The 13,791-nt window shown below is 39.5% G+C and overlaps 1 protein-coding gene and 1 long non-coding RNA gene across 2 annotated transcripts in view; one reads left to right on the top strand and one right to left on the bottom strand.

Annotated features, from left to right (window-relative positions):
• The window catches only part of Adk (adenosine kinase), a 420,812-nt gene extending 407,072 nt beyond the window's left edge, over positions 1-13,740 (bottom strand). The window contains exon 1 of the mRNA XM_048339095.1: positions 13,632-13,740. Within this exon, the coding sequence (XP_048195052.1) occupies positions 13,632-13,696 (65 nt within the window). The 5' untranslated portion in view covers positions 13,697-13,740. The remainder of the gene's footprint in view (positions 1-13,631) is intronic.
• On the top strand, positions 835-1,951 carry LOC125346488. The gene is made up of 2 exons (XR_007209942.1): positions 835-1,221; positions 1,450-1,951. It is a non-coding gene; the product is annotated as an uncharacterized LOC125346488 (long non-coding RNA).
• Positions 13,741-13,791: the final 51 nt, after the last annotated feature.

The raw sequence follows: 13,791 nt of genomic DNA, 5'->3' as shown, positions 1-13,791 counted from the left end.
CAAAACTTAGACGCTACTAAGAAAGTAGCTGTGTTTCCCTACTGATATAACTTAAGCTCTCTGGACATCAGTTCTCTGAACTGCATGACATAAACATTAGACTTCGACTTTAACCTCATTAGACACTAACTATCTAAAGATCCTAAAATATCTTTCAAAAAAAGTCACATAAACTGGACCATCATCTTTTTTGTATATTTTTTTCCTTTCAATTCTAGGATTTGAACTCAGTACCTTGCTCCTGCTAGGCAGGCACTTTTACCACTAGAGCCATTCCACTAGCCCTTAGAACCACCAGTTCAAATTCACATCTGGAAAATCTTGAGATTAGCCTGCTGTTTTCATATTCAACACCCACTGTGAGATGCAGGAACTCTCAGCTGTGGAAGGGAACATTTCCCACCCTCCCTAGGAATTTTTACTCAGCCATCTCCCACATCCTTCCCTATGCTCATTCCCAAGCAGTCTTTGAAAATATCAAAGCAGCTTCTGGGAAAGGCTGAGAAACTGCCCCAACATGTTTTCTGAGTTAAAAAAGCAACATCTTGGCCAAATTTTCAAGAAAACAGTCAAAGACCTCTACATTTGACTGAACTTCTACAGGACACTAGCAAGCCTTCTCATGAATGTACTCAAGTGTCACCAAGATCAGAGGTCAGAGGCCTCACGTCTCTGATGTGTTTTGCTTTTGTTTTCCCCAGTAATGGAAAAATGTACTCCTCTTACTAGTAGTGAGAAGAATGCTACACAGTTAAGGAGGAGATTAAGCAATTAAAAAGCATCTGACTGTCAATATATTGTGTATATATATTGACAGTATATACTCATATATATTCATTTTTCTCTATTGAAAGGTTCAAAATAAGGATGAATACATCCAAAGTCAATTATACCACATAAAAACCTTATACTCCACCACAAACCAAGGTATTTTACCCTACTATTTTAATACTAAACATCTAATTACTATTGTTGATTTATAATATAACCATGTTCTATTGTAATAACTCAAATGTAATAATTCCAATTTCATACATTTGGATGAGCAAGTGGTAAGTAAAACAGACAAGAAAAAGTATGTTTTTAGCATATATTAACATATACCTCAATATGCCTTATCCAGGCCACCCATGCTAAAAATGTACTATAAACAGTTCATCCTGAGGGTGTGACAAGAGACAAAACTACAATTATAATTTGGCAATCTTTCTATGTTTTTTTGTTTTTTTGTTTTTTTTTGGCCAGTCCTGGGCCTTGGACTCAGGGCCTGAGCACTGTCCCTGGCTTCTTCCCGCTCAAGGCTAGCACTCTGCCACTTGAGCCACAGCGCCGCTTCTGGCCGTTTTCTGTATATGTGGTGCTGGGGAATCGAACCTAGGGCCTCGTGTATCCGAGGCAGGCACTCTTGCCACTAGGCTATATCCCCAGCCCAATCTTTCTATGTTTAAGGGCCAAACTAAGGATGAAAAATGATAACTAAGGTCTCAGCTCTGCTAAAGAAAAGCAGTTTCACAAACCGGGTACAGAGGTTCACTCCTTTAACCCAAGCTATTCTACAGGCAGATATTTGGAAGAAGGAGGATTCAAGCTAGGCTAGGGCAAAAAACAAAAACAAGATGTCATCTGAAAAAGACAGGCTGCTAGTGGTATCACCTATTCAGGCAGCATAAGCAGAATTGTGATCCAAAGCCAGCCAACTATGGGCAAAAACACAAGAGCCTATCTGAAAAATAACTAAAGCATAAGAGGTTGAGATGTAGCTCAGAGTACCTGCCTGACAAGTGCAAGGTCTAAATTCAAACATCAACAGATGGAAGGAAGGAAAGAAGAGAGGGAGGGAGAAAAGAAAACGGGCCACATAAACTAAAGAACATGTTTATTAACCAGTCATACTATAAACCAAGAACATGTTCAAATCTCTAATGCTGTTAACTTCAAAGACAAAACACATGCAGACTGTTTATTTGTAAAGGAGATAATTTTCTTGTATTTCAATCAGTTCTTCAATCGGTTCTTCAGTTCTAGGGCTTAGAGAGTACAGCAGTTTCTTTTAGTGTATCAAGATTAAGGGAATTTGAGAAAATCTCAAACATATGTATTTGATTCATTTACTATATCTTGTTTTCAAGTGAACCCTTCTGCATAAGTCCGCAGAGACAAAATTCTTAAAAGACTATTTATGGCCAGGCATAGTGGTGCATATCTATAATCCCAGCATTCTGAAGACTGAGGCAGGAGGATGGAGAGCTGAGGGCAGCCTGGGCTCTATAGCAACATCTTATCTCGAAGAGAAAAGCAAGAAGGAAGGGAGGAAGAGAGGATGGAAGGAAAAGAAGGAGAGAAAAGATCAGACCACTTATACTATTAGCTATTGGTTACATAATACATTTTGTTACACAGGATACTAAATTCAGATCACTGTTGACCTTCATTGCTTTCAGAAGGAGTTCTAATTAACAAAGAGGAAAGAGACATCATTTTGACAAGTCACTGGGATCCTGTAAATCTACTCTTCTTGAAAATCCTCTCCATCAAATAACACAGCTCTACTACATTCAAAAACACTGGCCAGAGGGCTTTAATAAAATGTTACTGTTCACCTGACTCAGGCTTTTAATCCTAGCTACTCCAGAAGTTGAGATCAGCAGACTGAGGTTCAAGGACAACAGGGAAAAATGTTCAGTAAACACTATCTCAATGGAAAAAGTTGGGTGTGTCAGTATACAACTGTCATTCCAGCTATAGCAGGAAACTATATAAATAGAGTATTTCATTCCAGGCCAGCCCAGGCAAAAAAGGAGAGCCAAGAAAAGGCCTGGCAGCCTGGCTGAAGCAGGAGGGTGCTTGCCTAGTAAATAGAAAGCCAAGTACTGGAAAAGGGGAGAAGGGGGAGTAAGAAAAGTAGATGTGGTCCAAGGGGATTTCCCCCTACAGACAGTACAAGAAGTACCAGATTGCTTTTGCACACAAACTCACTCTGTATAACACAGAAAACAAATGGTCAAAGAGCCATGAAGTATTTTAAGGTAAGGTCATAAAGAGCTAAGTATTTACAGCAAATATACAAATCCATTTTGCACCACTAAATGCTATTATAAATATAACATTAAGATGTCTTTAAGGTCTTAAAAATTCACTAATTCCACCAAACATTGGAGCCCCTTACACTGAAATGATCAGTTACAAGGCATTAAAGTTATTTCCAGGTGAAATAAGACATATATATAGCATATACTGCATACTGCAATGTACAGTACGGAGTACAAACTTCACAGAAGAAGCCATTTCCAGGCTGAGTAAAGAATTTTATAAAGATGATAAGACTTCAATTAGAACTTGAGGAACAAAACTTTCTTTTTGATTTGAAGAAGGGGGTTAGAAAGGAGGAAGGTTGTTACTGTGGGTGGGGTGAGGAGGTGATTGGCAGTACTAGGGTTTGAACTCAGGGCCACTGGAGCCATGTTTCTTTCCCCTCAAGCCTGTAAAGGTTGTTTTAAAAAGTCTTTCCATAATATATTTATCTACTATTTATTATTAATACCATGTCCCTCTTCATTCTACAAAGTCTGAGTAGAGGTGCTAATTACAGTGCCTCTCTCAAATCTAATCAACTTCCCCCACATATATGAACTCTGCCTATACTCTCTGGCTCCCCAGATACACAACCACTTATATCACTCACTACTACCACAACAGACTGAGGAGAGTGGGTGATGATGTATGCAAAACTGGCCAAAATTCTAACAGCAATTGGTTAAATGATGGTATGTAACCCAAGTAGAACTGGTCAGGATTCTCTCAAAACTGATATATGAATGTGGAAAAAAAGCGCCTTTGGACTCATGAGATTGAATCTTTCCTCTCACTAAAACAGTGTATGTGAGAAATAAATCCATGGACTCCCATAGAATCATACTTAGATGGACTTCCCAATTAGGTGAGTCAACTGAATCAGAGACTTGCAAATGCCTCTACAAGAATGTACCAAAGCCTAGCCTCAACCTCTAAAGGACAAGTAGCCATGTCATCACTCCAACATCAATATATTGTGTGTGTGCCAGGCCTAGGGATTGAACTCAGGGCCTGGAGACTGTCCCTGAGCTTCTTTTGCTCAAGGCTAGCAATCTACCACTTGAGCCACAGCACCACTTCTGGCTTTTTCTGTTTATGTGATGCTGAGGAATCAAACCCAGGGCTTCATGCATGCTAGGCAAGCACTCTACCGCTAAGCCATATTCCCAGCCCTCCAATATAATTTTTTTGGCCAGTCCTGGGCCTTGGACTCAGGGCCTGAGCACTGTCCCTGGCTTCTTCCCGCTCAAGGCTAGCACTCTGCCACTTGAGCCACAGCGCCGCTTCTGGCCGTTTTCTGTATATGTGGTGCTGGGGAATCGAACCTAGGGCCTCGTGTATCCGAGGCAGGCACTCTTGCCACTAGGCTATATCCCCAGCCCTATAATTTTTGATAATTCCCTAATTTGGTGAATGACTAAAGGTCACATAAATTACCTTCATATCTGTAATCCTGTGCCTTCAGGTAACAGCAAACTCTCAAAATTTAAATACTGCATGCTGACAAAATGGATCCCATTAATCCAATTACCAAAGTGAAGTGCTTGAGAAGGCAACAATTTTTATATAGTAATTGTTATACATAGCATCTTCGTTCTAGAGAAAATATGGAAATCAGCATGGTTGCAACCAAAGCCAAAATGCAAATGAATCTTATATATGTTCTTATGTTGAAAGCTAATTGTTTTCTAGATTGGAACTTTATGAACCAATTTTAAAAGAAATTGTGTAAAACCAAAATAAAGAAAAACATTAGAAATAACACATATACACAGGCAACAAGTCAAAGTCTGCTTTGGATAGTATTCAGAAAAGTTTCTTTCTCAAGTACTGTGTGAAACATCAGTTACTATCACCTTATAAAACAGACTTTCAAATTTGCAAGTTCAGAGGCTGAAGAACAGTCTTCCCCTTAATCACTTACTACAAAAGAAAGAAAAATGCCAAATAACCCAATGGCATCAACAGGACCAATATTATGGTAAAGCACACCAAAAAAGATCACTGAAATGAACATCTATTAGTTTTTCCAAAGTGCAGAATAGGAAATGGAAGAAAAAGAAAATCTAACAATTGACTAGTGAGAAATTATTGTTTCTGCATACTACCAAATTTATTTTTTTTTGCCAGTGCTGGGGCTTGGGACTTGGGGCCTGAGCACTGTCCTTGGCTTCTTTTTGCTCAAGGCTAGCACTCTACCACTTGAGCCACAGCGCCCCTTCTGATTTTTTCTATATATGTGGTGCTGAGGACTCGAACACAGGGCTCCATGTATATGAGGCAAGTGCTCTACCACTAGGCCATATTCCCAGCCCCATTACCAAACCTTTTAAACTGACTATATTTAAATGTTTAATAAAGGGCTACAATCTCTCTAGGATCTGAAGCCAGATATGTTTTAGAATTTAGAACGTTTCAGGCTCTAGGAAGGCTGTCAACGCGTGCATGCTAACATATTTTCCAAAACGCCCAGGAGGAATTCACGCACTTTGCCATTTTACACTCCCATATTTCTACAACAGAGTATATATGTGCCAAAAAAAAAAAAGTAACTACTACAGCTTTTTCATTGCCAAATAATTCATTTCAAACTTTAAAAAACACACACCTTTCAGTTTCTAGAGCTTTAAGGTTTCCGAAATAAAAGATTTCAACCTGATAGTCATGTTTAGTTTATAAGGTTTCATTTGTACATGGTATCCCAGAGATCCATTCTGCAAAGGTGATACTTAGTCAGCCACTCAGCACTTACTTAGCTGTTTATGTATTCAAGGCACATCAAGTTTCTCCAGGCTTAAAACAAGAATTCCAATATACATATTCAATGAAGCAAAGTTGCAAAAAAGATAACTCAATAATTTTAAGAAGTACCAAAAATTCACAATCTTTCCCTCAAATATAATCACTATTAATAGTATTATTACTTCTACAAGGTAGGAGTGTTACTACATTGCAGGCTGGCTCTGAACTGGGCTCAAGCTATCCTGCCTCAGCCATCTGAATAACAGAGATAACACTAGCACATCAGTACAGTCATCTATCACTATCACTAAACTTTTGGTGCCCAACTTTTCATTCTTTCTACACACACTAAGATCAAAACTATATAGTTTAGTATGGTTTTTTTTTCCATCCTTCTTTACATTTCTGGGGATCAAACCCAGGGCCTCACATATATTAAGTAAGTGTACCACCACTGAATTTACACCCCCAAGCCCAATACTTCGTTCCAGTTCATTAGTTTTCCCTTCAAACACATCTGATCTAGTAGTTAAGCCAGCCTATTTTATTTTATTGTTTTAACTTCAAGAACACTATTACTTTCTTCTATATAATCATCTATTTTATACCTACCTATTTTGTCAGACCATGTTATATTTGGGGGAGAAGTTTTGTTGTGTTTTTTGTTTTAATGCAACTTCAATTTTAATACAAAAATGCATGCACAATGAAGACTGTCATTAAAAGCATGTTTTTATTACCACTTTAGAGGATTTTGAAAATATGGTCATTTAAAAATCTAATATTTCTTTTTCTCTCTTTCTTTCTTCTTCCTTCTTCTTCTTCTTCTTCTTCTTCTTCTTCTTCTTCTTCTTCTTCTTCTCCTCCTTCTTTATTCTTTTTTCTTTTTTTGTTTGTTTGTTTTGGTGCTGATCCTGGGGCTTGAACTCAAGGTCTAAGTTCTGTATCTACCTTGAGCTGCTTTTGCTCAAGGCTGGACCTCTACCACTTCAGCTACAGCTCCACTTCCAGCTTTTTTGGTAGTTTAGTGGAGATAAGACTCTCAAAGACTTTCCTGCCTGAGCTGGCTTTGAACCTCAATCCTCACATCTCAGCCTCCGGAGTAACTAAGATTACAAGTGTAAATCACCTGCATCTGGCTTCTCTCTAATATTGCTATTAAATTTTGAGTGACTATCTCCTATGACTTTGTAAAAAATATTAATTTTCTAAGTAAGAGAATTTCTTGTGCTTTTACATACCCTCTCCTCTGTTTTTTACAGGCTCTCTCCTCTTTTACCAGTAGTTTTGAGGTAGGCCACACCTATTTACACAGCCCATGACCTCTAAGCCTGGTTGGTGCTCTTGTACTAGGTGATAGCAGGAAATTTACAGTTCCTGAGTCTGAGCCATCTGGCAGGTTGGCCACTTCTGTCTTCACTTCAGGTCCACAGTTTTTTAAAGCAACAGCCGGGAGCAAATGAGTTCAGCTTTCTTTCATCCAACTACAGTCCAGCTCCTAGTTTCATCCAGCGTATCTGGCTTCCATCCCCTGCACCAGTTATTTCTACCAGCTCTGGAATCCAGAATCTAACTGCATGTTCAGTCTCCATTGTTAATCCCTGGAGATGTTTTACCTGGAGTATTACTATTCTATTCTCTTAAAAAAAAAATTGGGGGGGGGGGTAGTTGAGACAAGGTTTATTTTGTCAAACAATATCATAATAATAAAACAACAACTAGTCTTCATTCAGCACATATTATATTTTATATTTATTTAGTTTTTAAGTCTTTCTCAGCAATCTTATGAAGTATTTACTGTTATTAAGTGCATTTTATGGACGTGAAAATAGAGGCCTGGGACAAGTAGACAAATTTTCCTAGATCACTAGCTAATATGAACCAAGAGTCCATCCATATGTCTAATTCTAGAGATCATGTTCTTAATTTCCATCCTGACTAGAAAACTCTCTATAATCTTGATTCTCTTGTCCTCCTACTTAACTGTAAACACTTTGCATAAAGGCAGGATTTTCATCAACAAAATGAAAATGGAGCCATATTCTAGACCTATGTTTTATTTAGTGCTACTCAATCTAAGCCTATACCTAAATGAGAAACATAGTCTTTGATACTCAACTTTTTTCTGAGAGACAGCCCCAAGCACCTCCATGCTTGCTTCTGGGTTCCCAGGACCATCATGCAAGCTTTCCTCTGTCCTCATATGTAATGGCCAGAAAAGTACATTCTTAAGGCATTCATACAAAGTGTCCCAGAGAGTCTTGTTTTCCCACTCTTCCATAGCCCAAAATCTTAATTGTAAAGGATTAAATACAAATTTAATATAAGTAAAAGGCATGCAATATCCCAAAATAGTCAAACCCAATTTTAGGCTCCATTAATTAAAATATAGAGTTTTGAAAAGTGAAAGTTATTACTCCTTCTCTATGCAAGAAAAAAATAGTTTAATAGCTCCTAAGGACTAGGCAATAGGTAATACACTAGGAATCCATTTGTTCTTTGTCTTTTTCTATTGTGTATATATTTTTCTCATTTAATCCTCATTGCAGATCACTCTGAGAACGAGGTACACAGTTTTAAAAAAGAAAAGAAAGTAATCTTCAGAAAGTTTACTAAGGGAGAAAAAAAGTGATTTGGAAAAGATTATTGAAGATGTTGCTTGATCACCTAAAGTACTTACAAACTGTACTTCTTAGGTTTGCCATCCAATTTTAAAACACAGGGTTGGTCCATTGTGAAGTAGAAGATAGAATAATAAAAAGGGTCTACAGAACTGAAATACCTAGAAAGGAGTATTTGGAAAAAGCTTAATATTTACTGACTGGAAAATTGCAGTCTGTTTCCTTCTTAATATTACTTAAAAACATGAACCTTGAACAATTTTTAATTGCTAGAGGGAGTTATAGGCTGTTAGAACTCAGTCTTTCCTGAAATCAATTCTAGAGCTTACAATTATTTGCTATAATGACTAAGAAGAGCTGTTCCTAAAGAAAATAAAACAGAACATGAAAGTGGAGATGGAGCTACTACTTAGGAAGGCAATCCAAAATCTAAACAAATGTGTGAAAATGGAGCAATGAAACTTGTTGAGATTGTTTTGGGGATGGGGAAGGGAATGAGAGAGTATGATAGAAGGGGTGAGTCTGATCAAGGTACATTGTATGCATAAATGAATATGTCAAAATGAAATCTCTTTGTACAATTAACTAATGCTGATTAAACTATATTTTTTAATCTAAACGAAAGAGAGAGTGTAGACTTCACAATGAGGTTCCTGCTGCCATTAACAGATGCAGGAGCCATGGGGAAGATGTAAGTTTAAACAATAGATAATTTGGCTGAGTATATGTGACTTTGGAGGTCAGCAAATTATTCAGATGGTGATACGCAATAGACAGTTAAAATTAGGCACTAAGGTACAAAGACTGCATGTAAAAGTGTTCATTGAGACCCCTACACTCTCTGCTCCAGTCAGGCCAATCATGGGCAGTTCATCAACAGAGGGTCTGACTCCAAATGTTCCTTCAAAGGCAGACACCCTACTTCACACTTGCTTAACTTCTATCATCTGTAAAAATTCTCAGGTATCATTTTTCCAAACCCCAGTTAGTTCTCACCAGGAGAATGGATCTTACCTTCCGCTCTATATATACCCAGTTTTTAACACCTCACCTAAAATAGCATGTACTTGAAAGACAGACAGAGAGAAAAGACTTGGCATGTGCTCACCACAACTTGGAAGGCACAGTATTCTCTTAGAGGTGACCGCTGAAGAAATGAACTTAGATAAGATTTCCAAAGGAAAGACAACTAAGTAGTCCTAAATATAGTAGTCATCCATGGAACACCTTCAACAAGGGAATAGTTCCCAACTGTTTCCTGAATTCTTTCGGCCCTACCTCACCTGTAACACAATGACCATTATTCCTACCTCATATGATGCTGAGAGGATTAAATGAGGTAGCACATATAAAGAAACTACTATTAGTATCTAGCACTCATTTATGATTCCTTTCTTCCTAAGTCCACCTAAAAACATGATGGAACCCATTTCAATTTCTTTTTCTTTCTTCTTTTCTTCCTTCCTTCCTCCCTCCCTTCCTTCCTTCCTTCCTTCCTTCCTTTCTTTCTTTCTTCTTCTTTCTCTCTCTCCCCTATTTCCTTCCCTCCCCTCTCTCTTCTTCCTCTCCCCTCTCTACCTTCCTCCCTCTCTTTCCTTCTTTCCAGGGCCTTACTATGTAGTTCAGATTGGCTTTGAACTCTCTATCCTTATAAAGAAATATTGCCCTCAACCAGCCATGAATGACTCACACCTATAATCCTAGCCTTTCAAGTCAGAGATCTAAGGAGTTAAGTTCAAAGCCAGCCCAGCCAGGAAAGTCTGTGAGATTCTTAGCTCCAATTAACCAGAAGAAAGCCAGAACTAGAGCTGTGGGTCAATGCTAGCCTTGAGCAAAAAGCTAAGAACCAGCAGCCAAGCCCTGAGTTCAAGTCCTAGTACCATAAAAAAAAAACTTCTGGTGACATACTAAACCATAAATAGAAAGTTGGGGATATAGATCGGTAATAAAGAGATTGCAGTTGCCTATCATACTTAAGTCTACAAAAAATAAATACATGAAAATAAATAAAATTTACTTAGAGTGGGCTGGGAATATGGCCTAGTGGCAAGAGTGCTTGCCTCATATACATGAAGCCCTGGGTTCGATTCCTCAACACCACACTTAGAACTGAAATGATAGAATTCCTAAATTCTTTCATTAATATCTACAAATATGGCTCAATAATTTACTTGCTCCCTATGGAGTGTTCCCTATTCTACACAATAGATTAGAGTTACAATGTATAAGGCACTCTTCTTAACAGGTAACCAAAACTGATAGCTACCTGTTGCTATCAAGCAAGTCATCATAGATTAACTTAACTCAGTCCAACCCAATAAACTGTCATGCTGAAACTCTGTAAGTCCAACTATTACAGTGTAATAAAAACAGAAACAGCTAATCCCAAAAGTCTACAGTTAAGATTGGTTCCAGTACTAAAAGTATCTACTATGTTGACTTAGTGTCTGAAGGCAACAATAGGTTACCAGTGTGTAAAATGAATTTTGATTGCATAAGGAATTTTATAAGTTTTAAACAGACACTGAAGACATATGCCTTTCTCCTTGTTGGTAAAATGGAGGTAATTATGGCATTGACCTTATAGGGTGTTAAGGGGTAAGTTACATTATGTAAAATACTGAAACAGTGCCTAACATATATATATATATATGAGTATTAAACATTAGTATTTATTCTTTTTAAGGATGTGTAAGCAAATAGAAGCTTATCTGAGGTACAGTCAAATAATGACTTGCACAGTGTAGAATCAAATAATTAATGTGCACCCAAATGCCTTGAGTTCATGTTCCTATTCTTTGATACCGTTGGTTTGGACTTCAATATTTGTTGCCCTTTTTAAATCATAGAGCTGGCTAATGTGATAGGAAAGCACTGTGAAAAGACCAACATTGTATTTTTTTTAATTAAGAGAAAATCTAAGGTCTCTGTGTTAGAAGGATAGTAGGGAAAAGTTGAATCATGCAATTCATGGAAGCTTCTCAAAGGAGATACTTTGTAAGGGCAAGTACATGCCTTGAATCCAGGTAGGACTGATTTAAAAGCCCTGAATGCCACTGTACCTTATTGCCCCCACACCTGCAATCCCAACACTTGGAAGGCTTAAGCAGTAGGATTTCACTGGAGGCCAGCCTAGACTTTGTAACAAGTCTAGTTGCTGTTGTTTAAAGCCCTTGCTTTTTTCTAAAATTAAAAGCTAAAAAACAAAACAAACAAACAAAAAAACCTACTTGAGAGGCAGAGATTAGGAAGATGGTAATTTGAAGCCTTCCAGGGCAAAAATGTTGATAAAATTCCATTTCAAAACAATAAAAGTTGGGTGAGGCAGTACATCAGTCATTCTAACTATTTAGGAAGCATAAATAGAAGGCTCAAAGTTCAGGGCTTAACCAGAGTCTACCTGAAAAACAACTAAAACAGAAAGGGTTGGCTAGGGATGTGGCTCAAGTAGTAGGGAACACCTTCCTAGCAAGCACAAAGCATAAGTTCAAACCACAGGACCACTACCACACACACAAACACACACACACACACACACACACACACACAAAAGAGTAAATAAAAAGAGACATCTGGGCTGGGAATGTGGCTTAGTGGTAGAGTGCTTGCCTAGCATGCATGAAACCCTGGGTTTGATTCCTCAGTACCACATAAACAGAAAAAGCCAGGAGTGGTGCTGTGGCTCAAGCAATAGCGTGCTAGCTTAGCCTTGAGTAAAAAGAGGCCAGGGACAGTGCTAAGACCCTGATTTCAAGCCCCAGGATTGGAAAAAAAAAAAGGACATCAGGGATAGGAATGTGGCTTAGTAGGTAGAGTGCTTGCCTAGCATGCATGAAGCCCTGGACTAATAATAATAATGATGATGATGATGATGATGATGATGATGATGCAGCATCTGAGGTTTTTTTTTTTTTAATGTTTTATGTGCTTGGTATATCAGAGGCACACTTTGGGGGCAGTTTGGGAACACATTAAATGGCATGAACAGGCCACCAGGCCCCTAAGAGATCATTTCTTCTCATTTGACTTTTTTTTTGGTCAGTCCTGGGCCTTTGACTCGGGGCCTGAGCACTGTCCCTGGCTTCTTTTTGCTCAAAGCTAGCACTCTGCCACTTGAGCCACAGCACCACCTCTGGCCGTTTTCTATATATGTGGTACAGGGGAATTGAACCCAGGGCTTCATGTATAGGAGGCAAACTCTCTTGCCACTAGGCCATATTCCCAGCCCGACTTATTTATTTTTTTGTTGGCAGTACTGGAGTATAAAGTCAGGGACTCCAGGTTGCTGGGTAGATGCTCTACCAAGCGGAGCCATGTCTCCACTCATAATTCATTATTTTGGAGGAAGAGTGATGTTGGAAGAAATGAGATTTGCCTTGCATAATCAGGGTTGCCAGTTTTAAATCACTTTTATCTATTTTTAGAAAGAAAAATCACTGCCTTCCAGTGGATATTTCAAAATCATCAAAGATCGTGTATGCGGTACTTTATACTTACTAGGAAGGAATGTTTTAACAAACGACCTTTTATAAGTAAAAGAAACATCAATTTATAAGCAACAGCAATAACATGTGAGACAGCTGTTAGGGGCAGCGCTGTCTCCACTGCTGTAAAATGTGCAAATTAGGAGCAAAAACAAAGAAAAATCAATCTTTCCTATCCATTCAAGAACATGCTGCTCCCCCATACACACCTGTCACCCACCACCCGCCAAGCCCAGGAGGGGAAGTTTGAGTCTCAGGGCCGAGGATTTTCCAAGGGGATGGCTTTTCAGAGGTCCACGCGCCTTTCAGCAACACTTCCCCAAAGATTTATCTTTGCCCCAGGGTACAACAGGTACTGGCCGCCTTCCAGCTGGAGGGTGACGGCACCGGGCACTGCTCGGGACAGGTCTCCTCTGGACGCGCCAAGCCAGCCTAGGTGGACTCGCACGTGGCGCCCCTGGCCGGCTCGGCCCCCTGGCCGGCTGCTGTGATTGGCCAAGAGCTGCCAGAGCCCGAACTGCACTGGAGCAAGACCGGGCAAAACTGAAAGGGCGCCAAGGCGAGATCGTGGCCATCACCGGCAGCTCTGCAGGTCCTGCATGTTGGCCCCGTGTAAGCAGAGGGGCACCCAGGGTCGGGGCTGCGCAACTCCACCTGGCCCTGATTTGCTGCAAGTGCCTTTGCCCTCCTCCCCACGTCAAGCAGCGCTCACCTCAGCGCTGGAGGCGCCTCCACCTTCAGCTTTTTGGGCTTGGGCTCTTCTTCAGACGCTGCCATCTTCACACTCCCGCCCTACTTTGGCTCAATCACCTGCCCCGCCCCTTCACTTGATGGCTCCGCCCTCTCCGCGCGCGCGCCGCCTTCTTTCCCAT

The sequence above is a fragment of the Perognathus longimembris genome, chromosome 2 (genome assembly GCF_023159225.1).
Source record: "Perognathus longimembris pacificus isolate PPM17 chromosome 2, ASM2315922v1, whole genome shotgun sequence".
NCBI classification, from domain to species: domain Eukaryota; kingdom Metazoa; phylum Chordata; class Mammalia; order Rodentia; family Heteromyidae; genus Perognathus; species Perognathus longimembris.
Note: the sequence above shows the minus strand (reverse complement) of the source record. Positions and strands in the feature narration are given on the sequence as shown.